Source organism: Myripristis murdjan, chromosome 14 (assembly GCF_902150065.1).
Source record: "Myripristis murdjan chromosome 14, fMyrMur1.1, whole genome shotgun sequence".
In the NCBI taxonomy this organism is placed as follows: domain Eukaryota; kingdom Metazoa; phylum Chordata; class Actinopteri; order Holocentriformes; family Holocentridae; genus Myripristis; species Myripristis murdjan.
Window position 1 is genome coordinate 32,936,943 of NC_043993.1, and position 22,706 is coordinate 32,959,648.

At 41.5% G+C, this 22,706-nt stretch overlaps 2 protein-coding genes across 3 annotated transcripts in view; both read right to left on the reverse strand.

Annotated features, from left to right (window-relative positions):
* Window positions 1–2,584: 2,584 nt before the first annotated feature.
* On the reverse strand, window positions 2,585–12,417 carry orai2 (ORAI calcium release-activated calcium modulator 2). Of its 2 annotated transcripts, none has more exons than XM_030068829.1 (3): window positions 12,051–12,417; window positions 6,190–6,435; window positions 2,585–5,010 (listed from the first exon to the last, which is right to left on the reverse strand). In XM_030068829.1, exons 2-3 carry the CDS (start codon window positions 6,418–6,420, stop codon window positions 4,390–4,392), a joined length of 852 nt encoding a protein of 283 aa, XP_029924689.1. In that variant the 5' UTR covers window positions 6,421–6,435; window positions 12,051–12,417; the 3' UTR covers window positions 2,585–4,389. The 2 variants fall into 2 exon arrangements, with proteins under 2 accessions (XP_029924689.1, XP_029924688.1); XM_030068828.1 differs by having other exon boundaries at window positions 6,190–6,432; window positions 12,052–12,416.
* A 1,369-nt stretch (window positions 12,418–13,786) lies between these two features.
* The window catches only part of usp28 (ubiquitin specific peptidase 28), a 30,410-nt gene continuing 21,490 nt past the window's right edge, over window positions 13,787–22,706 (reverse strand). The window contains exons 19-27 of the mRNA XM_030069529.1: window positions 21,442–21,720; window positions 20,489–20,584; window positions 19,440–19,618; window positions 18,945–19,023; window positions 17,834–17,913; window positions 17,396–17,519; window positions 16,188–16,386; window positions 15,525–15,692; window positions 13,787–14,147 (exon numbers count right to left, since the gene is read on the reverse strand). Coding sequence (XP_029925389.1) covers window positions 14,125–14,147; window positions 15,525–15,692; window positions 16,188–16,386; window positions 17,396–17,519; window positions 17,834–17,913; window positions 18,945–19,023; window positions 19,440–19,618; window positions 20,489–20,584; window positions 21,442–21,720 — 1,227 coding nt within the window. The 3' untranslated portion in view covers window positions 13,787–14,124. The remainder of the gene's footprint in view (window positions 14,148–15,524; window positions 15,693–16,187; window positions 16,387–17,395; window positions 17,520–17,833; window positions 17,914–18,944; window positions 19,024–19,439; window positions 19,619–20,488; window positions 20,585–21,441; window positions 21,721–22,706) is intronic.

Here is a 22,706-nt window from a genome sequence, read left to right on the forward strand (position 1 = left end):
CCTCGGTCACTAAAACGCCTGTCACTTAAAGGTATAGTTCACCCATTTAGAAAAAAAATTTATATTATTTCACTTCTTTCCTAGCTGTTCTGTAGGACAGTAGTGGTGTTGTCTTCCTCTCATTGTTACTGAGTGCTGGATGCTGGCTGGATGCTCCACATGCTAACTGTTAGCCTCCTGCCATTGAAGTGGATTTCCCCCCAGCTAACACTATTAAAAATAACCACCTTAATCCACTCAAACTATTAATGTTTGAGTTTGATGATGTGCAGCAGATTTTTTACCACCTAAATTAGTAGTAGTATATATATATATATTAATAGTAATTTGAGCAAAACTATCATCCATGTGCACTCGGTACTCACTTGTCGGTTTTATTTTTAGAAAGCAACACCTTTAAAGTGATGTTACACCTTTTTTGAGTGGATTGAGGAGGTTAGTTAACATTTTTTATGCCAGTTTGGGTGGTTTAAAAATATACTACACATCATCAACCTGGATTAAAGCGGTTATTTTTAATAGTATTAGCTGGGGAGAAGTCTGTCTCAATGGCAGGAGGCTAAAAGTTAGCATTTGGAGTATCCAGCACTCACTAACAATGAGAGGAAGACAGCACCTCTACTGTCCTACAGAACAGCTGTACCATTTTTCAAAATGAGTGAACTATCCCTTTTAAGTCTTATCTTCAACTCCACAATATGATCATCTGCAATTATGAGCAAGTTTAATGGACAAAATCCAACAACGCTGTGAGCGCTCCACAGATGCATGATACATGAGGCTGTGGTCATTTTGAGCCGCGGGGCAGCGAATCTGTTCCTGCCTCTTTAAGCTTTTAACGTTTCATTCATCAGTATTTCATTTCAGTCTGTCGCTCGAGTCCGTGTGCTCCGTGTGCGACAGTATAAATAATGTGTCCTCAGTCAACCCTCTCCAGCTAATTAAAGGTGAAACAAATACATTGACTTGGTTATGGCAGCCCGACAGTTCAGAAATTATAAATCCAGGATGTCGGCTGCAGTGAGGAGGTTTTGTCCTCCTGATGGCACCAGCAGTGAGACAGAGAGAAACAAAACAGAACAAAACAAAAAAAAGTAGAAATGCTGCAGGTGTGGCCGAGCCGTTTTGTTTGTGTATCGCTGCTACTTACATTCATTTTCTGTTTGTACAGAAAATCAAAACCTGCTTTTAAGTATTAATGAAGTGTTTGCAAAGGAAATGCAAATGACTTGCTTGTGTGACACTTTGAAACCTCAGCAAATATATTTCTATTTCTCTCAAAAACTTAAGTAATTTAAATTTAAAATAAAGAATAATTAAATTGCCACAAAATAGCAGCAACAAAAAACACAAAAATTTCTGCATAAGTATCGAAAGAAAATTTGATTTAAAAAAAAAAAGACCAAACATTAGCAGCATAAAATGGAGAATAGCCATAAGCCTATAGGCATACTTATTATAATTTTTTTAATTAAATTAGTTCCCACAAAATTACTAAAACAAACAAAAACTATAAAATAAGAAAAAAAAAATCCCCCAAAATTAAAAAAAAAAAAAAAAAAAAAAAAAAAAAAATCAGTTCAGAGGTTTAAAAACAAATATAAGGCCTCTGACTGGACATTTTATTTTAGTTAAGTTGAGGGGCTGCAAAAGCCTCTACAACTGATTAATATACTTGAAATAACTTTAATAAATTCTATAAAAAAAGATGCTGAATGTCCCTTAAAATGATCAGACACGGCTCTCAGCTGCGTGCCGGCGCCTCCTGCCTCCGTTCCTCTGTCCGGTTTCAGGCTGCAGCTTTTCAGAGGGAGCAGCCGAGTGGAGGGGCGCAGCTTCCTGTCCCGTCCCGCCCGCGCCGCAGTTCACTCCTCCAAACCCAGCAACCTGTGGGGGGGCTTTTATTTTTAAAAGCTGTGTCATCCTTTGAGAGAAAAAAATCACTTTGTCATTTACTGTGTGGTAATTTTCTTGTAATCTTTGACCTTTTTTTTTTTTTTTTTACAAATTTTGTGCTAATTTTATGATTATTGGTTAAAAATATAAAAAATAAAAATCTACAACTAAAATATTTAAAACTTATGATTCAATTTTAAATTTTTTGTTTTAGTCATTTTTTGCTTATTGGCAGTTTTCTTTTTTTCTTTTTCTGGGTTACTATTCTGATCATTTTATTGTAATTCTTGTAATTTTTTTTTTTTTTTTGCCAATTTTCTCACTTTATTGTAATTCTTGCATTTTTTTTTTTGCCAATTTTCCGTTTTTTTTTTTTCCAGTGTTAATTTTTTATTTTTTATTTTTTACTAATATTAAGATCCTTTCTTGCTAGTTCGCTCATTGTCTTATTTCCCATGCTTCTGAAAGAAAGCAAGTGATTTTGCAGGTTTGAAAGGGTTTAAGTATATTATCCACAACTTTAACCAATAAATTATGAATGTACTTTATTATTAACTAATAGCTTTACAATGGCATTGCCTCGTTGTGTTGCGAATAATATACCCTTTAGCTCTGCTCTTATTCTGAAAATACCTTCTTTTGCATAACGTCTGTGCTGCTGTGAAGAAGCGACAACACAGTGAGCCGATTCAACTTGTAGGCACAGTGAAGAAATTTATTCATTTATTTTTGCAGGTTGTTTGCAGGCTGTAATTTTCACGATACAACAGAACCGACCTGCGTACTAATTCAAAAAGCACAAATCCACAAACACATATGACAACACGAGACGTTTTGTGGTGACAGCCCCCGACGCTCATGACAGAACTAAACTACAAGTGCACTTTTGTCTCCTCGGGGAAGCGCGAGCAGACCGGCAGCACTTTGGTCAGCCGTCTTATTTGGAATGTTATGACAGGTTCTTACATTTTCCCTTTTCAACAGAACAAAAACATTCAGACCGAGTCCAAGGAACTGCCAACACCGTCTGAGCTGAGCATGTCAGCACTTAACCCCGCTAAACCAAACTCAAACGTTTCAGCTAGTCACTACATTTGGCTGTGCTCGCTCCGTTTCAACAAAATATTCATTAACTGTTCTCCTTTACAGCCTCTTACAAAAATGTTTACACTTTGTTTGTAAAGTCTGCAACCGATATTTGCTGTTGTAGCATCACCTTTAGGTTACAAGTGAGTTAAAAAAAAAAGTAACGTTCATTAAGGGAGCAGTGAGCTCCAAAAATATTTGGACAGGAACACACTGATGTTTCGGTTCCATACATTCAGAAGCAATCAGTGTGTTGAATATCTAATGACTGCTTCTACTGAGAGCTTTATTTTTTGAAAAGGTAACAGCACATCCAACCATCTTAAACCTCGTCTGTCTGCACTACCATCAACAAAACTGTATCATCTGAGATGCAGAGGTCTTCGTGTGAAAGATGTGAGAGGAGTCAAAGAGTCTTTCAAAGTAAACTGAAATGCAAACACCAGCTGTGGTCTCGACGAGAAAAACAAATCGCTAGCTGAAGGCAGAAGATGTTTAGTTTTAAGGCTTGTGTGGGGATCTCGGCCATAAAAATGCAATGTCATCCGGTGTTCCTCACTCAGGCTTGGAGCCACAAATGGGAGTTGATTACCTGCCAACGAGGCTTTTTGCCGATGGTTATTTCCCATGCTGCTCTGCATGGCCCCAAACACAGCGGCACATGGGTGTGTGTGTGTGTGTGTGTGTGTAAACTGTACTGCTTCTCACTGCAAGCAAAACCATCAACATGTCAGCGGATGAGCGCTCAAGAGCGGAGCAACCAGAGAAACTGGTCTGATGTGTGCAGGGCCACGTTTGTCTGCCGGTGGCTGAACTCATCAGCCGTCGACAGCCACTCACACGTCTGGGTTTCCTTTTGGCCCAACAGACGAGATTTCACTTTGTGACTGACACGATGTGGATGGCAGCCACTGAAAACGCGTCAGGCGAGCTTACGACGAGCTCCGTTTGCTGAGAAGTAGAACCCTGATGTGATTGTGAAGCAGGAAAGGTGAGGTTTGACATTCTCTGTCTGGGTTTCACCACATCCTCCATGATAATACAGAGATGGCAAAAAAAAAATGGCAGAAACAAAACAGAATAGCCCTTAAATCTGTAAACTCTTTTACATTAGCCACCTCCTTTAGATCAAGCAACCCACAGAAATCCTAGATCTAAGTCCCAGGCAAGAACGTCCGGTACATAAATCCTGTAAAGCATCCGTACTGTAACAATAAATAAGAAGTCTGACACTTGTTGACCTTGTTTCCTGTCGAGAGAGGAGTTTGGAGGCTCGCTGCCTCAGAGTCTGAGCAAGGCTTTGATGATAACCAGAACAAACGTCCCAGCAGAAAGAGAGCTTGATAAATAGAGGATACAAAGGCAAGTTCTTAAAGCTCCCGGTGGGCCGGTCATGTCACACAGACATCACACAGCCTGCAGGCCTCTTTCATGGCCGTCCAGCTGCACCTTGATCTTGTGCAGTTCCTCGATCTCCTGGTGGTGCCTCTCCGTCTTGTGGCGCACCAGAGAGCGATAGAAGTGGATGGTGAACACCACGAAGATCACGCCCACCGGCACCATGATGATGGTGGAGGCCAGCGCCGCCTGCCAGCCGCTGTGCTGCGGCACCGGCGACGGCCTCGGAGGCTTCGCCGAGCCGCTCGACGAGGTGGAGCTGCAGTTCATGGAGGCCAAGGCCAGCTCGGCGGCCGCCAGGGCCACCTGGTTGGCCCCTCCGGAGTCCACGGGCAGGAACTTGATCCAGCACAGGAGCACCACCTCGGCCAGGAACAGCAGGATGCCCAGGGCCGTGGAGAAGCCCCAGGCCAGCTCGATGTAGTGGTGCATTCTCTCGTGCGGCGACTCGCTGACAGAGTTGAGGTTGTGGATGTTGCTGACGGCCTCCACGTTGGGCAGGATGCAGGTGCTGATCAGCAGGGCGAACAGGTGCACGGCCACCAGCACCGTGGTGCAAACGCTGAAGGCTATGAGCAGCACGCGGGGGTAGTTATACTGCATCTCCAGCTGCACCTCCACCATAGCCACCTGAAACACACCAAAGACACAGTTAGACCATGTGCAGTTCACTTCACCCCAGCTAACGTTCTTAAAAATAAGCAACTTAATCAACTCCACTGGACCAGGACCAGCAGTAGAGTGCAGATCGAGCCGCATATTTTAGTCTGAAACCGACTCAAGATGGGAGCATAGCATATCTGACCAAGACCGACCTGACCCCAAACAGAATGTCAGAATTTTTGTTAAAAGCCGGCCCGACCAGAGAGTAAAATACTTCAAATACAGAGTAAAGTACTTGTATCAAACTCGATCTGGTGTGTCGAGAAAAGAGCAGCTTACAGACCGGACATCTGGACTAACCAGCTGCAGAGATTTACAAAAATACAAACTCACTTTGAGAGTTTTGCCAATTTGACTGTTTAATGGGCGACGTGTACCACAGATTACTACAGGCCCTAGAAAATTATTTTAATCTCACACACACACACACACACTCCTCCCCCATGCCTTTGTCATGTCAGCTATCTCTGCAGCGGAGAACCATGCGAGCCCATACTGTCAGCCATATCAGCTCTGTTCATCAGCCAGGATCACACGCTATTTATAGACGTCTGGCAGAAAGGGAGGGCCTTTTTCCTGCTTCCTCCTTGGAAAATGTCTACAGTTTCACCAGAGAAGCAAAACTTTTAAATCCTCAACACAACAGATCTAACAAAATCAAATAATTAAAAGAAGAAGAAAAAAAAAAAACCACCTGCTTCTCTCTGACAAAACAAAATCTAAGGATATTAAAGTAATACAGTGAATATTGTTCACAGGGTTTAATAAAGCTTACAAAATAAAAAAACAGACCCACAGGCTGCTGGGATTCAGAGGGTTAACCCTGGCCTGTCAACACCACCTCCCATCCCACTGACATCTTTCAGCTCAGCTACTGATGGTGTTTAGTTTCTTTCACCGGCTTACTCTACAGTCTGCCTATCGTTCAACGTAAACAACCAGCTCATACCTTTATCTTATTTTAGAGTTGCATTAAAGTGACATTTTAAAATAAATCTGCAAAAAAACATACAAACCAGGTTTCTAATTGCTACATGCAGCACATTAACAGCTGAGGAACAGAGGAGTCTTGTTCAGGCTGTGTGAGAGGACGTGCAGACAGCCTGCAGGGCGCTGAGGCTCGCCATGTGGCCGAGCGTGACTCACCATGGCGAAGCCGGAGAGGAGCGCCGACGTCCTGCTGGACGCCTTCAGCTTGGCCCGGCTCAGGTACAGCTTCCTCCAGGACAAGGCCTGCACCGAGTGGTGGTTGGAGCTCACCAGCTCCAGGTAACTGCGGCGTACCCAGTCCCTGTAGTCCATCCCCCCGCCATCAGGGACACGATCCGCCCCGCCCGGGGTCGGGGAGCCCATGGGCACATTCAGCTCACTGCTCATGGCACCTGGAGGCTGTGAGGGAGGGACAGGGGAGTCAGCGCTCAACTGCACAGTGGAAGCTGCAGACACTAGACTTCATTCTTCTGCTCTACTGCAAAGCACAGCTGTGAACTCTGCTAGAAAGACAGCGTGAGCTCAAAGGGTGCAACTCTGTCGTTCTGGATGCTGTGCAACACAAACTTTGACGAGTTGCGAGCTCTCTCGTTAGAGGACGGTGTTACTGAAAATCAAAACAGACCAGACAAACCGGTAACTGCACAGACAATCATTAGCTTTGTTCATTTAGGTTAACTCTGCAGTTATACAGAGTTGCTTAATAGACTCAAATCAATCAAAATGCAAACTTAGGCTGCTTTCACACCCGGCTCATTTGGAGCAGCTGTTCATTTGGGCATACACTACTCACAAAAAGTTAGGGATATTCGGCTTTCGGGTGAAATTTCAGGATGAACCTAAAATGCATTCTAACCTTTACAGGTGAACTTAATGTGACCTTCTGTAAACTTTTGAATGCACATGTCCAACTGTTCAGTGTTTCAGTACTTTTTGCACAAGTTGCTGTTCTCTAACAAGGAGTTTAACGGCAAAATTCACATCAGGTGTTTGATGCTCCAGCTCATCGAGGTCGTATCATTAGGGAACGGCTGCTGGAGACTGGGGTACCTCAAATGGAGTGGCCTGCACTTTCTCAGACCTGCATCCCATAGAAAACCTATGGGATCAGCTGAGTCGCCGTGTAGAGGCTCGGAGCTCTGTACCCCAGAACCTCAATGTCCTGAGGGCCGCCCTTCAAGAAGAGTGGGATGCCATGCCTCAGCAGACAATAAGTCGACTTGTGAACAGCATGAGACGTCGTTGTCAAGCTGTAATTGATGCTCAAGGGCACATGACAAGTTATTGACACTGACATTTTTTGTTGTGGTATATCCACCACTGTTGTTGGCTTTTGTTTCAAGAAATTGTTTGAGATGAGGAAATCCCCAGTGTATGCTTCTACTTAAATGCCCTACTTTCATGATATAATATCACTGTAGCGTGAACATTTTATATTTTCCATAAATTTCACCCAAAAGCCAAATATCCCTAACTTTTTGTGAGTAGTGTATGTGAACACAGCGATCTCACTCGGACGCGGGAAAAGACAAGCGGGCTGAGATCGCCGAGAAAGGGAAAGGAAAGGTCTTGGCTCACTTCCCATTGAACCCTGGAGACACAATCATCTCAGCCAATCAAAACATCTCACCGTTTCCCTCGTAATGTAACATGAGAACAGTTCAGTTGTGTGGAAATGTAATAGAAAGCTGTCAATCTCCAAAGCTCAGAACAGAGCTGAGGTATGCGGATGTTGTTTACCCATCTCTCCATAGGGAAAACAAAGAGGCCGGTCCTTCCGGTTAACATTTCTGACCAATGATGACGTGTGACCACAAACCAAAGGACAAATATAACCATTTAATAATTTTTAGCCCCTGATTTGGAACAAAGTGTGAAAGCAGCCTCATGTAAAGTGAAGAGACGCAGCTGCTGCCTGTAAAACACTGGAGTGACTTGACAAAGGCTTTCTCCTGGTGCCCATTCCTGTGGTTTTAAGTGAACATTCACAGAGGACTGTCCACATGCAGGTGCACTTCCTCCACATTCAGTTAACCCTCACCTAGCGATGAGACGATACAGGATTTTATCGTACTAAAAAACACTCATGAAAACCTGACCGTGGTGAATTTCCATTACCAAGATAATCATAAATTAGGCGAATTGTGAAGATCCTCACATAAGTGACTCGAGAAAGCTGGGTAGCCCACGAACCTGCAGTCGTGCATTTAAATGTTGGCCAGAGCCTGAATCTGTCCTTGTTTTTCACTAAAAAGGACGTTCACCAAAAAAAAAAGCATGTCTGATCCGTGATGCAAGTTAAAAAAAAAAAAAAAAGTTTTCAACAAAATGTAAGGTAAAGTGATTCCAGTGTGTATTGGTGCTGCCTATTTTGATGATTATTGGGATAATTACATGAATTGCAATTATTTCATCATCCCATACCTAACCCAACGTTCATCAGCAATTTGTATGTCCAAAGGAATTACTGCGATTACTGTAGACTGTGTTTATATCTGCCAAGCGTGATCTAATTATTTCCTCCTTTATTTACATTTTTATGGCTGAATTTATCTGATTATATGACTTTAGCCGACCCTGTTGTTTGAGTGTTTGAATCACTAAGCGAGCTGGCAGTTCAACATCACTGTTTAGACAGCGCCTCCTCTTTATGCCACTGCCGGGTGATAAACAACAGTAACTGCTGCTGCCACTCTAAACATCTTCCTGTAGCCCAGTGTGTGCTGATGAAACCTCCAAACACTCACAGTCTAAGCAGCCACACACACACACACACACACACACACACACACTGCGGCCAGCTCCTGGAAATCAATCAGTGCAGCAGCCACTTGACTGAGAGCAAAGCCCAGGCGTGTAGCTGCTGGTGCAGGGCTCTGTTCTGTCTGTTCATCACTAATGCACAAGCGGGTTCACACACTCATCTTTCATGGCCTCTAACCCTCATGCTGATTTAAGACGTTAAATTATTAGGAATAACAACTGATGATCAAATGTCTTGGAACGGTCAAATTGATAAAATCGTAGCCAACTGTCCATACAGAGCCAGGGTAAGGACAATGAATAATGAGTTGGCTTGGTTGAGTGTAAGGGGCAGACTGCATTATTCTCTGGTATGTTATGTGAAAAATGTTATCAAAACAAATAACCCCTAAATACTCTCTCAAAGGCTTTCATTGTTCTCACAAGAACATCGTTCCACACGACAGTCATCACGGTTTCTTTTACCCCATGGTAGAACAAACTCTATGAGGAAAACAGTAAATTATAGGGCTACGGTGGCATGGAACTCACTGCCAGGATTTTTGACTTCAGACAGCAACACAACATTGTTCAAAAAGAAATTAAAATTGTATTTGCTTACACAGGAATAATGTGGCCTTGACTTAAAACATTATGACGATATTATTGGGCCTATTATTATTATTATTATTATTATTATTATTATTATTACTATTATCTTCACTCATTTAGTACTCATTTAGATATCTGTTTTTTTTTTGTTTGTTTGTTTTTTTCAATATATGTTGAATCTGAGTTGCTGTTAGCTGTTGTTGGTTGTGTTGTTGTTATGTTTATTTTTTATTTTCAGTTGTTAGTTTGTGGTTTGTGTTGTATTGTATGGCTGTGTTGCATTTGTCACGCATGTTTCTCTGAAATTATTGTTAATAAAGATGGGACCCCAGGAAGACTAGCAACTGTCCTGAGACAGTTAGCTGATGGGGATCCTCCATAAAACTCAAAAAAAAAAAAAAAAAAAAAAAAAAAAAAACCTCTTCATCCTGCCAAGCATGGCCTTAAACATCAATTTTTGTATGGCAAAAAAATGTTAATTAATATACCATGTGTCATAAATTAATTTTAGCTGACTTTAAAAACAAAACATTTTCAGACTGCACATGGCATAAAATATACAGACGATGCAAACTAGAGGGCGATCAGTTAATTCGTTTGCACGATTAATCGGCATCGTTAGGACGCTTTACAAGCCCTCAGTATCGGTGGAACTTTGCTCCAATAACCTTACACAAAAAATACTTTGTCCTTAGGCAAAAAGGACATGAGTAAATAACCTCAGTGCTTCACATATGAATTAATATATGAATAAAATGAATTTAAGTGCTGTTAATGACAATAAAACAATCTTATACATGAATTAAATTAATTCTGCAAAAGTCCAAAATGATGTAGTGAAATTATTCCTACAATAAAGCTCAACACTGCAGACAGATTCGGATTCCTCCATTATAATATCAGGCTTCCTGACTTCTCAATTTTGAGGGGAGTTATTTTACATACTAGGTTTGTTTACAGTTTGTTTTTCAGTCCAGATTTATTTATTAATTACTAGTTAATTACTTATTAATTCATTAATTATTCTGCACTGGATTTTTATTGATCCAGAATTTGTTATATATTTATTTCGATATTTGTTATTTTGACTTAGACATTCAGCTCAATGGCTTTTCAGTTTCTAATAAAGGTGAATAAAGTTTATTTCACACAGTGTCAATTTTTGCACAGTGTGGTGTGTGTGAGAATGTGAGTGTGAGTTTGTGTGTGTGTCTGCAGGTCATTCACAGACACTGAACCAACTGTGAGCTGGAGTCATTCCCACTGAAATGACCGCAGCATCTAAACGAAAATGTTAACATCTGAAAAGAGACAAAAATCTTTCGTCTGCACTCAAAGTTTCAAAAACGATGGCTGGGCTGTAAATGAAACAGGAAGGTTACGGACAGATGGGCGCCTGTTGTGCATGACAGCACAGAGAGGTTAAAAAAAAAAAAGTCAAATTCAAGATTCACCACTTACTCACAATAAGATACATATTTCTTGTTTCCTAATCCACTCAAATCTCCCATCAATTAGATTAGATTGACTTTGTTGTCCACCTTAGTGGAAATTTGTCTTTGGCCTCTCCAAGGCATCAAATTACACACAAGCAAATCGACACACAAGCAAATCATTAAAACAACCACAACATCCAGCACAGTGACAAGACAAGTTACCTCTCACTTTGATTTGTAAGAGCCACTATTCCTTCATGTTGTGTCATTAAATGAGCAAACCTAATTAAATCTGTTCACTGTCTGTATACTTAACCCTCCTATTATCTTTGGAGTCAAGTTTTTTTTGGTTTTTTTTTTTTTGCTTCATATGTCATGACTGTATCTAATTAAATGGCAACAGTGGGAACAATATGCATCAGTGTTTCTTTTGGGTTTATTTGACCCCAGGCTTTTTTTTTTTTTAAGCTGTATAAAACATATAAGAAATATCAACATTTTACACACATTTGCGTTAGCTGTTTTGGGTGACAGTGAGAAACGAGAAACTTCCTTGTGCTTTAGGGCCCTAACCTCACACCACATAACCACACCTGTAGTAGTGTGACAGTTAATGGGACATTTGGGAGGAGAAAACATGATTCCCACTGATGAAACACAGCTGCTCAGAAAGTCAACAAGACACATACAGTATCTGACACATGAACCTGAGTAAAAACAGAATTTTCTGGAGGTTTAAATGACTCTTTTGAATCTGAGAGTGACAGGGGGGGGGTCAGTACACAGACGTTTGCTTTCCCTGGGCTTGTTAACTTTCAAAATGGCCACATCACTCAGCAGAAGAAAGCAGAGTTTGGGGTGCTGTTCTCCTTTTGCGTCCGGCTCTCGCTCCTCAGCCGGCGGGGCGCATCTTGTGCCGAGCCCCGGCGCGGCGCGGCGCGGCGGCGGTGCGCACGGCTCTCCGTCGGAGGATTTAGCTCACAAAGCTAGAGCACCACCGCCCTGTTTATTAAACGCCTTTCCTACAAAATGGGAGCTGAAACACCAAGCCGGAAGACGAGCCACCAAACAGTCACTTCAGACATTTACATGAATCAGTCAAGCCTGTCGCGGTTGTTAAAACATCTCGACGTGCGTCTTTTTTCCACAAAATTTAGACGCTGACTCTGGTGGCAGGGCTACACTGGTTAGCATGGTTTCTCGCTCATTATAATGCCGTGCACCTTACCTGCCTGCCGAAGCACCTTGCGAGTTGGCGCACACACACACTCACACACGCACACACACACTCCTCGGGGCTCCTCAATCCAAGCTGCACAAGATGAGCCCAAGCCTCGCCAACACACGGTGCGCGACAAGTTTTTCTCCGCAGACTTCCGCTCTCACGCCGTCGCTGTCAGCATCACCGTCTTCTTCTTCTTCTTTAGCCGTGGGCGCTCAGCACGGTCTGTAAAAAAAAGTCGGCTTCCATAGTAAGGGCTGGTTTGGGGACTGGGCGTTCCCTGAGGCGAGATAACGCGGCGACACCGCAGGAGGCGACTCGCCGGATTTAGCTGAGCAGACATCTACGGACCCTGGCGAGGGCTGCGTCTTCTTCTCGTTGTTTATTTTCGGCAGGACAGACTCTGCGGCGAGGCGTTTTGCTGCCACCTAGAGGTAAAACTACTAGGCGCAGATTATACACACCTGCACAATCTAATGCAGTTTAACGCAACAGCTTTATAATGTTCAGTTTTTATGGAGAATGTTTCAATTTAATTCTGTGTTTATTACTGAGGTTGTAATTTGCAGAGGTCTTGTACTGGACTACATTATACTAAGAGGTGTTTCTATTTTTTTGTCCTCCCTATTTATATACAATGAGTAGGACAGAATAGTGGAAACACCTCTCGATAAAATGCAGTCCAGTCCAACAGCAGCACTAACTATGAGCTCAATGCCAAACATAGAAGTGAATGAACACCTCTATTACTGTGACAACAAGAAAAGCTGAGCATTATAGGCAGCAGGAAAGGAAACTTTATGGCACAACAGTTGGATTGTATTGGATTAGATTGTGCAGGTGGACCTGATAAAGTGACTACTGAGGGTATATATATAATTAAATACAATAATAATAATTCTCTGGAGGGTCAGACTGCATAACTGTACGCTATTTAATTGTTTATTTAACCATTTAACTGTGCAATAATTGATACCTGTAGGACTTGACAACATGTAGGTATACTTTTCTACGTATGCTCAATTTCTTATTTTTAAATTTATTGTTAATATTTTGTGGGATTAATGCATATGCTTTTTTTCCACAACTACGTTTAGTGCACAAGTAGGATAAATGCATATATTTATACATAATGCACATACTTTTTTAAAACAAATTTCTAAGGCACATTATATTTCTTATTTCTTTTTTCTATTTGTATTTTTTCTCTTGATAATTTGAGCAGCTGCAACTGACCTGATTTCCCCTCGGGGACCAATAAAGTATTTCTGATTCTGACTCTGATTATACACTGAATGATTCCTGTCATTGATATTAAATGCACAACCTGTGCATTCTCACCTGGAGGTATTTCCAAAGGTTGCATGTGCTGTCTAAGTTATTTAAGTATTTCTTGGTCGTTTCAGTATTGCCTCTCCATTAAACAAATCACCAACTGAGTGTATTCTGCCAGTGTTCACAATCCCAGTAAAAAACAAACAAACAAACACATATTTAATACCTTTTAAAAAAAAAAAAAAACACATTTGAAATAGAATTTTTTATCTTATCCCAAATTTTGATATATTTCAGCTGCATAGATTGTTTAAATGTACTCATAAATATTCCTGTTCCTATTATGATTATTATTTTGAAACCACAATCGACACCACAGCTGAGTTTGACTGTTAAAGTGCTATCCTAAAGAAAACGTTGGAAACGGCACACAAGTAAAGACGGCACATGAAAACCGGCAGGTAGGAAGCAAGTTAAAAAGTTTATTGAGCATCATTACAGTCTACAAGTGAAAAAGCAGTGTGAAATGAGTGGCACATACATATAGAAACAGTGAAACACAGGCTTTATTTAGCAGCCAGAAATATCCATGGCTAAACCTTCATGGGGCTGGTCTGCAAAACCTGATCCGTTCATTCACTCATACCGTGCAGCGTCTGTGACACCGTATAAACACTGAAATCTCACTGTGCTGTTCCATTCATCACAATGATTTGCATGGTGCATGGCTTACACAACACCCTCCCACGACTGTTTTTATGCATCCTAGTTAATACACCTTGTAGATATGTTTCTGAGTTTTACCTACACGTAGAATCTCCCAGAGTCTGTTTTGGAAAAAAAATAAGGCACATTAAAAAGTAATATAAAATGACATATGTATATATATAAAAAAAATGTTATTAGACAGTGTCTGTTGCTGTCCTGCACAAACCTCATGTCTGTCAGCCCCGCGCAAGAGCCTCGACGTGCATTCACACTGTGAGCAACACAGTCAACTCCTAGAAACCCAGTCATTTCTCATAGAAACGAGCAACTGGGAAACTCAGCTGATGTGTGGATGGCCGACACACCTGTCAGCCAAGAAACGTTCACAGCTCAGCTTTGTGCGGTGAGACGCCAACCCAAGTTTCTTTGCCTCGCTGATTTCATCTCATCAATAAGGAGTGTTATGTGGTTCTAGAAACGTCCACAACAGGTGCTCCTTGTGACACTCGAGAAACCCATAAGATCTGCTATGTGTCATTTCTCTGCTTACCTGAAGTGTTTGACTAATAAATATCAGGAGAGTTCTGCATTCAAGAACATAGTTTAGTATTTCTGTTGTTGTCTGAGGGTTCGACCACTCAGGTGTGATATTCCTTCCTCAGCAGCGACGCCTTGGCTCACACTCAGGCCGCTATGCACTATGCAGCGTTCGCAGCAAACTAATAACTACTGAAAGTGTCTGAAAATGACAAGTGCGGCATCCACGCTGGCGCACAGCGTGCATGACCGTGCATGTGCTCGTGCATGAGCGTGGGGGGAAGTGTACTGTATTCAAGCACGGAACGGAGCGACTGGTCAAATAATCCGGATTTTGGAGTCAAACGTGCTTGGGCACAGTACAAACAGGGTCACGTGAGTAGCCTCTAATAGCAGCAAGAACAAAGGCCGGCATGAGGAATGCTGCTTTGTTAGCCTGGGACTCTGCTAGCAGTAGCATATCGGGTGTTTTAATACAATTTTAATATTTATATTGGGTTCATAGCAGCGGGTATCTTTATTTCACAGTCAATTTCACAGTTAAAACTGATGCGTCTCAATTTGAGCAAACCTTCAGCCCTTCAGATGAGACTTAATGAAGGCTCATTTGAGCTGAAATAAGCCAGACAGTTTTAACTATTGAATTTTCCAACGTGAAATATAAGTTTAGCTACCGGTTACTTGATTTCATCTACTGTCAAGGTTTTTTTTTTCTGTTTAATGTTGGTTGATGTTACCCAGTTATGTACTAGCTAGCTTTCTCAACCCATCAACACAAAGTAACGCCATGAAAGGCAAGGCCACGGCAGTGAGAGAGTCATGATATCCAGTTCTAAACTTTGTAGCTGCAGACCAGCGACCAGAGTGACCAGCACGTTGCTCAGAGTTTGAATGCACAGTGAGGAGACGTTGGTTTGGCCAGTGAGGAACCACGTCCCTCTGTTCAGGACTTTACTTAACAATGACGATGGAGGTGTTGTGGATGGACTCCATGACAGCGGCCAGGCGGCTGCACAGGTCGTGGGGGAAGCTGACGTGGACCTTGGGAGGGTCTTTAAGCACCACCATCTCAGCCGAACAGTCGAGGACCCGGGGCAGGAACTCGCCCAGCTTCACCTGCAGCGAGTCTGAGCACAGAGGAGGGAGAGGGCTCCATTATTATTATTTTACTGCATTTTACTGGTTTAAATCGTTTTCAGTTTAAGGTTAATTTGATACAGAGATTTGTTAAGCTTAGCATTTATTTTAATTTTTGGTTTGTTTTCAGTTCAGAATTTAGTCAGTGTATATGTCTATGGATAGCATGAACGGGAAATTTCCTTCTACAACTTGTGACCCTGAAAAAGGGCCAGAGATTATTTACACACAAATGAGGCTGACAGCGGACTGAAAGGCACATTTGATTTGTACAACACTGTAAAATTTCAACCATTAAAACCTTCACAAATCTTTAAGCATCCTCTCTCATCCACCTGTCCCTTCAAATTAAACTGTTTCTCTCCAAAACTGAGATCCTGTTGGTTTGTACTTGTGACCGATCCCTCTCTGCACCATGTCCCGTCCAAACTTCCTGTTTCAACAAAGTAAGAGTCCATTTCTAGGGGTCTTTAAACAAATCTTACCATCCATATCTTGACCCAAACAGGAGCACCAGTGACTGCGGATGTTTTCCATGATTTCCCGGTCGTCCTGGGCTAAAGCCGAGTCGCGGCTCATGAGGTGGAGGCAGGGGATGACCGCCTCGTTCATGATGGCCATGGCCTCCTCCACCTCACTTTCCTCACCGCTGCAGAAGAGCCGCGATGCGCTCTCGTTCAGCGCCTGGGGGGAGGAGGAGGAGGGACGAGGGGGAAGGTGGACAAGTAAATGTCATTACTGTGCTGTGTTGGTCTTTATACGTTCATGTGAGCAACACTTAAGGTGACGTGGTGTTCCTATGACATTATTAGGCGTTATATGTGTTTTGTAAGCACACTTTGAACGCATAAAAAAGAATTAAAATGAATATAGCTTTGTGATTATGGCAGGATTTACAATTAACCAGAAGCACTAGATGCAATGTTTTCTGCGTTTATAGAAGAAACACTAATTATAATGTCTGTCGACAGGAGGCTTTTAAAGCACAGAAAATAACCCACCTCATCATCTATCAAAAAAAGTAAAAGTAAAATGCATAGGTGTGTTAGACATGCTTTAAGATCCCTACTAAAGCCATTAAGTCATTAAGACCTGAGTGTTATTATATTTAAACTTTTATATTTTATATATAAACTATTATATTTAAACTTTAAACCTAATTTAAACTTGACAAGAAAGTTAAAATAAAATTACCCTCTAAAATTGGAAAATAAATAAATACAATAAATAAAAACAAGAAAATGTGCCTCAAAATAAAAGATTTTTTTAAATGCCAAAAGACCAAAAAATTCACAAAAAAAAAAAAAAAAATCTACATAAATTACCATAACATCAGCACACACGCCGTTTTTTTTTTATTATTACATATGTAAAAGTAAAATACAAAAGCAAAATACAACACAATTACCATAAAATTGCATAAGGTAACCTACCAATTAACCTTTGCAGATGATGCAAATCAGCAAATCAAAGACAATGACCTGTTGCGGTTGTTGGTCACAAATAAAAAAAATAAATTAAAAAAACCTTCAAATTACTGGCTCTTCATGTAAAGAAGGAGTCAGATTCTCTGGTTGTATATACACGTTATGTTGCAAAAAAAAAGCTTTTTTTGCCTTCAGAATGTGACTTCTGTTACTAACCTGGGCTAAATGATTTGAGCTTCCCCTGGGTCTACTGTGTCTTTACTCACCATGAGGCATTTCCTCCTGTAAAGTGCAATAAGAGACTGCTCCACTCCTCTCTTCTCTCCGTTTGTCAGCAGGTTGGCGTTGGTCTGGTACGCGTGAGCCAGGTAGTTCAATGCCTCCCGGACCCTGTGACACCAAGCACACGTCAAAATGTCACTGCCAACAAACCCTGCAGCCCCGGTACTGTGACAATCGATAACAAATATGTGTCTTTGTTGTGTTTCCCTGAGACCGATAACCGATAACCTGGAAAATGGTAGAACACGGCAGCGAGGAGGATCATCACCCCAAAACGCCATCAAAATCTTAAATCCAATCTCTGTTTCCAGGTGCTCTGACACCACACAGGTAGTGTCGTTCTTCTTGCCCTCTCCATTTCCACTTCCTTGTTGTTACTTTCATTACCTGTGTTTTCAGTGGGTGTGAGAGAGAATACGTACTTCCCGTGCTGGTACTGCTCCAGCCCGGTCAGCAGGTAGACAAACACCGTCCTGAACAGCCTGTAATCCTCGTGCCACGTCTGTGCGGAGACATGACCACAAAAAAACATTGGATTCTTGGTCTAAATGTTCAATTCAAATGTTTCCAGTGGCTAGTAAAGGACAGTAAAGAAGCCGTACCGATCAATCAGTCACTAATTATAATCAGCTGAGGCTAATTTTCAAATAACTGATCACAACAGGGCCGCATTGGTTATGTAGGTTCCTTTTATTTGGGAGCTGAGCCAGGCTTTTATCTTTTTAAAAGAAAGCAGACTTTTAAGTTTGATACTTGTTCATTTAATTTAACTCACTTGTAAACAATTTGATGACTGAGGTTGTTGCTGCTTTCAGTTGTTGGTAAATACTGATGGAACAAACATGGCTGCAACACCTAGGCCCAAGTGTTTTTAACCTGTTTGCCATGTGATTATTAAAGGCTTTTCGAGACGTCTTTCCAAACGGAGTGCCTTTGCAACATTTCTTTTTGAATATTAATTTCCGGTGTTGTGTAATGAATTTTATTGCCTGTATATAAGAGAGAAAAAACTGTATATTTCTGTATAGGCAAAAATGTTCTGCAGCCAGAAGAGCAATCTGTTAAACACAGTGTGATAAGCATTTTAGTGTTAACCCTTTGGAACTTGAGCAAAATGGCTTGATTTCATTCAGAAAAGTGAAAAAAAAAAAAGACAATGAACAACTATGTAAGAAATTACCCAAAAGGTTGAAAGAAATTAGTAAATGGTCACAAGAGAATGACCTCAAAATTAAATTGATTAATTAAATTAGAATATGAGAAAGAAAATGAGCTAAAAACTAGAGAAAAAAAATGGGGAAAATAGTAAATAAAAAACAGTGAAATCAGTCATTTCCACAAACGGTTCTTGAAACTTTCATTACAAATTTCTTTCAGGTCATTTTTTGTTAAGTTGCTCATTGACTTTTCCTTCCGAAACCAGAAAAATACGCCCGGGTTTCAAAGGGTTCATGTTTGATGTCACACACTTACAAAATCATTATCAAACTGCATCCCTAAAAAGGAGTCCACATAAAGTCAAAATGAGGATACCATGTATTCTTCCATGTCCATGTCCTCCGGCTTGATGAGGCGCAGCTTGGCTCGGGCCTCCCTCATGATGCTGATGGCCCTGCAGGTCGGCCACAGGAAGACAGTGGAAGCTTTAAAACTGCTTGTGGAGCTTCATGATGGTTCATTTTGGAAACACTTCCACCGAGCTGCATGCACGCCTTTGCTTTACTTCACAAAGTGACAAATGCACTGGATCCCTGAGCTTATACGAACTGTATTCCTGAGAGAATTCACCTTTGGATTACCAGCGCTATGTTTTTACAAACTTCTCTGATTGGATGTGAATAATTGGTTTGGGGTGATTCTGAAAATTGGGCTTTTCATGCTGATACATGAGAATGAGAAAAATGAAGCAAGTACAGTGTGATCTTAGATTGCCAAAAAATGGAGATTCTGATGCAGTTTTCAAAATGAGTCCAGAGATGCTTTTATTTTAGAGAATCAAAAGAGTTTTCAAGTGTCATCTCTCTGTACCTCTCATCGAAGCTGAGGTTACGGTCAGTAAACTGCTCCAGCAACGTCCTCTCGATGATGCGGTTCGGCGCCTTGTTCTGGAAGAAGTAAACGAGGACATGCTGTAGGCGGACGTCCTCCTGGGGTGTGACTTCCTCCAGCGAGAGCTCGTGGAGGCGAGAGTATTCTTCGTGGAAAGCCTGCAGTGAGACATCGTCGGGTAAATGCAATTAAAACCGGTCACTAAGCATGGAGACAAAACTGCTTTTTTAAGGACCAGTCCGTAGATACAATATGGTGTGACCTGTGGAATAACAGCTCTCCCCTGCTGCTGGTTTAACCTTAAGAGCCTGTAATGTTTTTATTTGGTCTTTGCCACGTCTGAAATGGCTGTGGTAGTAGCATATGTAGGCCAGCTGATGCCAGTGTTCACTAAATTGCTTTGGAAGATTGCTATTTCTACTTATCAATACCAACTCTCTAGCATTTCATTTATTGCTGCAGCTACATCTGGATGATGGTAGGGAGGGGTATATCAAACGGTAGCGATTATTGGAAATTAAAAGGCAAAACTGCAATTACCTGTTTGTTGTTGGCTTTACTGAAATACGTTTGGAACAGTTTGGGAAAATTCCTGTCTTGATCATTTTTAGAATGAAATTTTAGGTGAATTAGTTCTCAGTGCACAGAAAAGTAGAGATGGATCTGAAAACATCTTTCAGTTGAAAAACTGTAAATGATGCAACATGTACACAGCAGATTTGGCAAAATATTTGTATCTTCTGTATATGTCTCTGTGATTCAATAGAATATGTAGATGAGAATACATTATTCAAGAATTTGTAGAGAACTAGTTGCTGCAAAATGCAAAAGTTTAAAGGATGAGGACATTTCTGTGGCAACATGGGAACCACAGGCTTTACTTTATGGATCGGGCTATATTTTGCGTTTTGAGTTGAACAACCCTAAATATTTTACTGTTCTTGCAGAACTACATCAGAAAAAAATGCGTCTCGCTGACTGATTTTGCACTGCAGTGCAGCATTGAGATCCATCAACAAAGTATGTACCTTGATGAGGCCGGCCTCAGCGCCATCCTTGTCGAAGGTTTGTCTGGCCTTGGCTATGGCCATGATGATGCCCTGCATAGCTGGAGTCAGCATCATCTGGACGATTAAACAACATCAGATGAGAGAAAAAGAATTAAGTCAGAACAAATTAGAACAGCTGAACATGTTAATCTAGCTGTAGGAATTAGGAATTATTAGGGATGACAAACATCACGGGAATCATTTACTCACTGACCAGCGAGAGTTTATGGAAGTATTTATAATGCGCTATCATGCCAGAATCACATTCTCTTGAGTAAACAGAAATATATCTCTTCATACTATGTAATGTACCACATGCCTTCCATATCAACATGGCAACTACTGGACATACAAAAATCCACTGCTCTTATTAGAATGCAAATGAGAAGAGTATCCCCCTAACTGTTATCCCTTAGATTCTCCACAGTCCAAATGAAACTCTGGTATTGTGAGGGTCAAAGGAGGGAAATCTCCTCCTTGAAAATGATAATCTAAAAGTAAGGGCAAAGTCCAAATATCCCACAGGAAAAGAGGCGAGAGTAGTGAAATTCCCCAGCTGGGAATTTCACTACTCTCTTTGTAATTGGACTTTGTAATCTGGACATGATGGTGGTCCAGCTTTGAAATACCAGAGGAAAAACATGGACATTGCAAGGTTTTCTTTGCCCAACTTTTTGACTGATTTAAGATCATGCAGCACTGAAAAATGATCAGGATAACATCTTAGAAGTAAAGCTGTGGCAGGATTACAGTGCACGCCACCATGCTGATGTGTTGTCAGATATTCTATTTGAGAAACCTCAGAGCTATATTTAGATTTCTTAATTAAGAAATCTTGCCCTCTCGGGTCGCCAGTGTATGAAGTTGCCGAGTGCAGCTTTAATGTAATGATTATTCTATTTTATGAAAAATGCATGATGATATCTACTGACCTCTTCGTTGTAGCCATCAGCGTCGGCCCTCACCATGATCCTGCCCACATTCGGGATCTCTACTTCTGAAACCTCATTCTCGACCTGTCGCTGTCTAACTGGGGCCGCCTCCTGCTCCTGCTCCTCGTCCTCCTGGTCTTGTTCAAGCTCAGGAGGCTCCCTGCTTGCCCTTGGGCTGGCCTCAGCTCCGGTCCCAAGGACGACCACCTCTGGGTCACTGTTCTCCACATGGAGGTCCAAAGGCGCCTGGTCACTAAGCCCTGCTTCCAGGTTGGGAGACTGAGAGAGAAGGGTACAAAATAAGACATGCATAACTTTTACACGTGCTTTATGCCCTGTCATTTTTTCTGCACATAGTGTTACTTCATCTATAGATATACATACCCAAATCTACATTTGTGTACTGGTTAAATAGTAACTAAACCCAAACATTGAATCCTGACCTCTAATGGTGAAAAGTAGGGTGCCTGGGCAGGTGATGTCATCACCCATAGAGAACAACAGGTGGTGATATCACCTGCCACCGAAGACCAAGCACCCCCCTTTTCACCATTAGAGGTCAGGTCTCACATAGATGTGGGACGGGGTTTAGTCAGCTGTTTAGAAAGTGACTCAACAGGATCAGAAAATATCTGCTGCACTGCCATCTAGAGGTTGAAACTTTCCGGTATGTTGCACACGTAATCAGTGATGTAGCCTTGCCACTGACAGCTGCTAAAAATACCTGCTGCTACGTCACTGCTTACGTGTGGCCACAAGTGCAGCATACCAGAGAATTGCAGCAGGAGCTTTCTGGCGTTTCCGATTCAGCGCTGAGTCGCCCTTTAAGATCTGCAAAGTGCAGTGACTTTAAGTCCATATTTCTACCTGGCAAGTCACTTCTGTACATACAGTACGTGTGTCAGCTGTTACACTGATGTTCTATGTATGCTGTAATGTTTTATATGTTTTTTCTTGTGATCCTCTCATTGTTATACAATTCACATAAATTAACTTTCTTACAACATTGGATGGCTGTGTTTTACTCCGAGGCAACATATCTGGAAATCTGTTTGTCAGATTGACATGAAATTTGGTGAGGACTTTCATTGTCCTTTGAGGATGAACACACACAGTTTTGATCTTTTTCTCTAGTGAATCACTCTGGGCAAAAGATCAACTTTGCACACAAGATATCATGTAATGTCATAAGTGCTATGACATTTGGTGATTGCACTCCTGTTGATTTTAATGACCCTGTGACCTTTACGATAGCTCCACCTAAC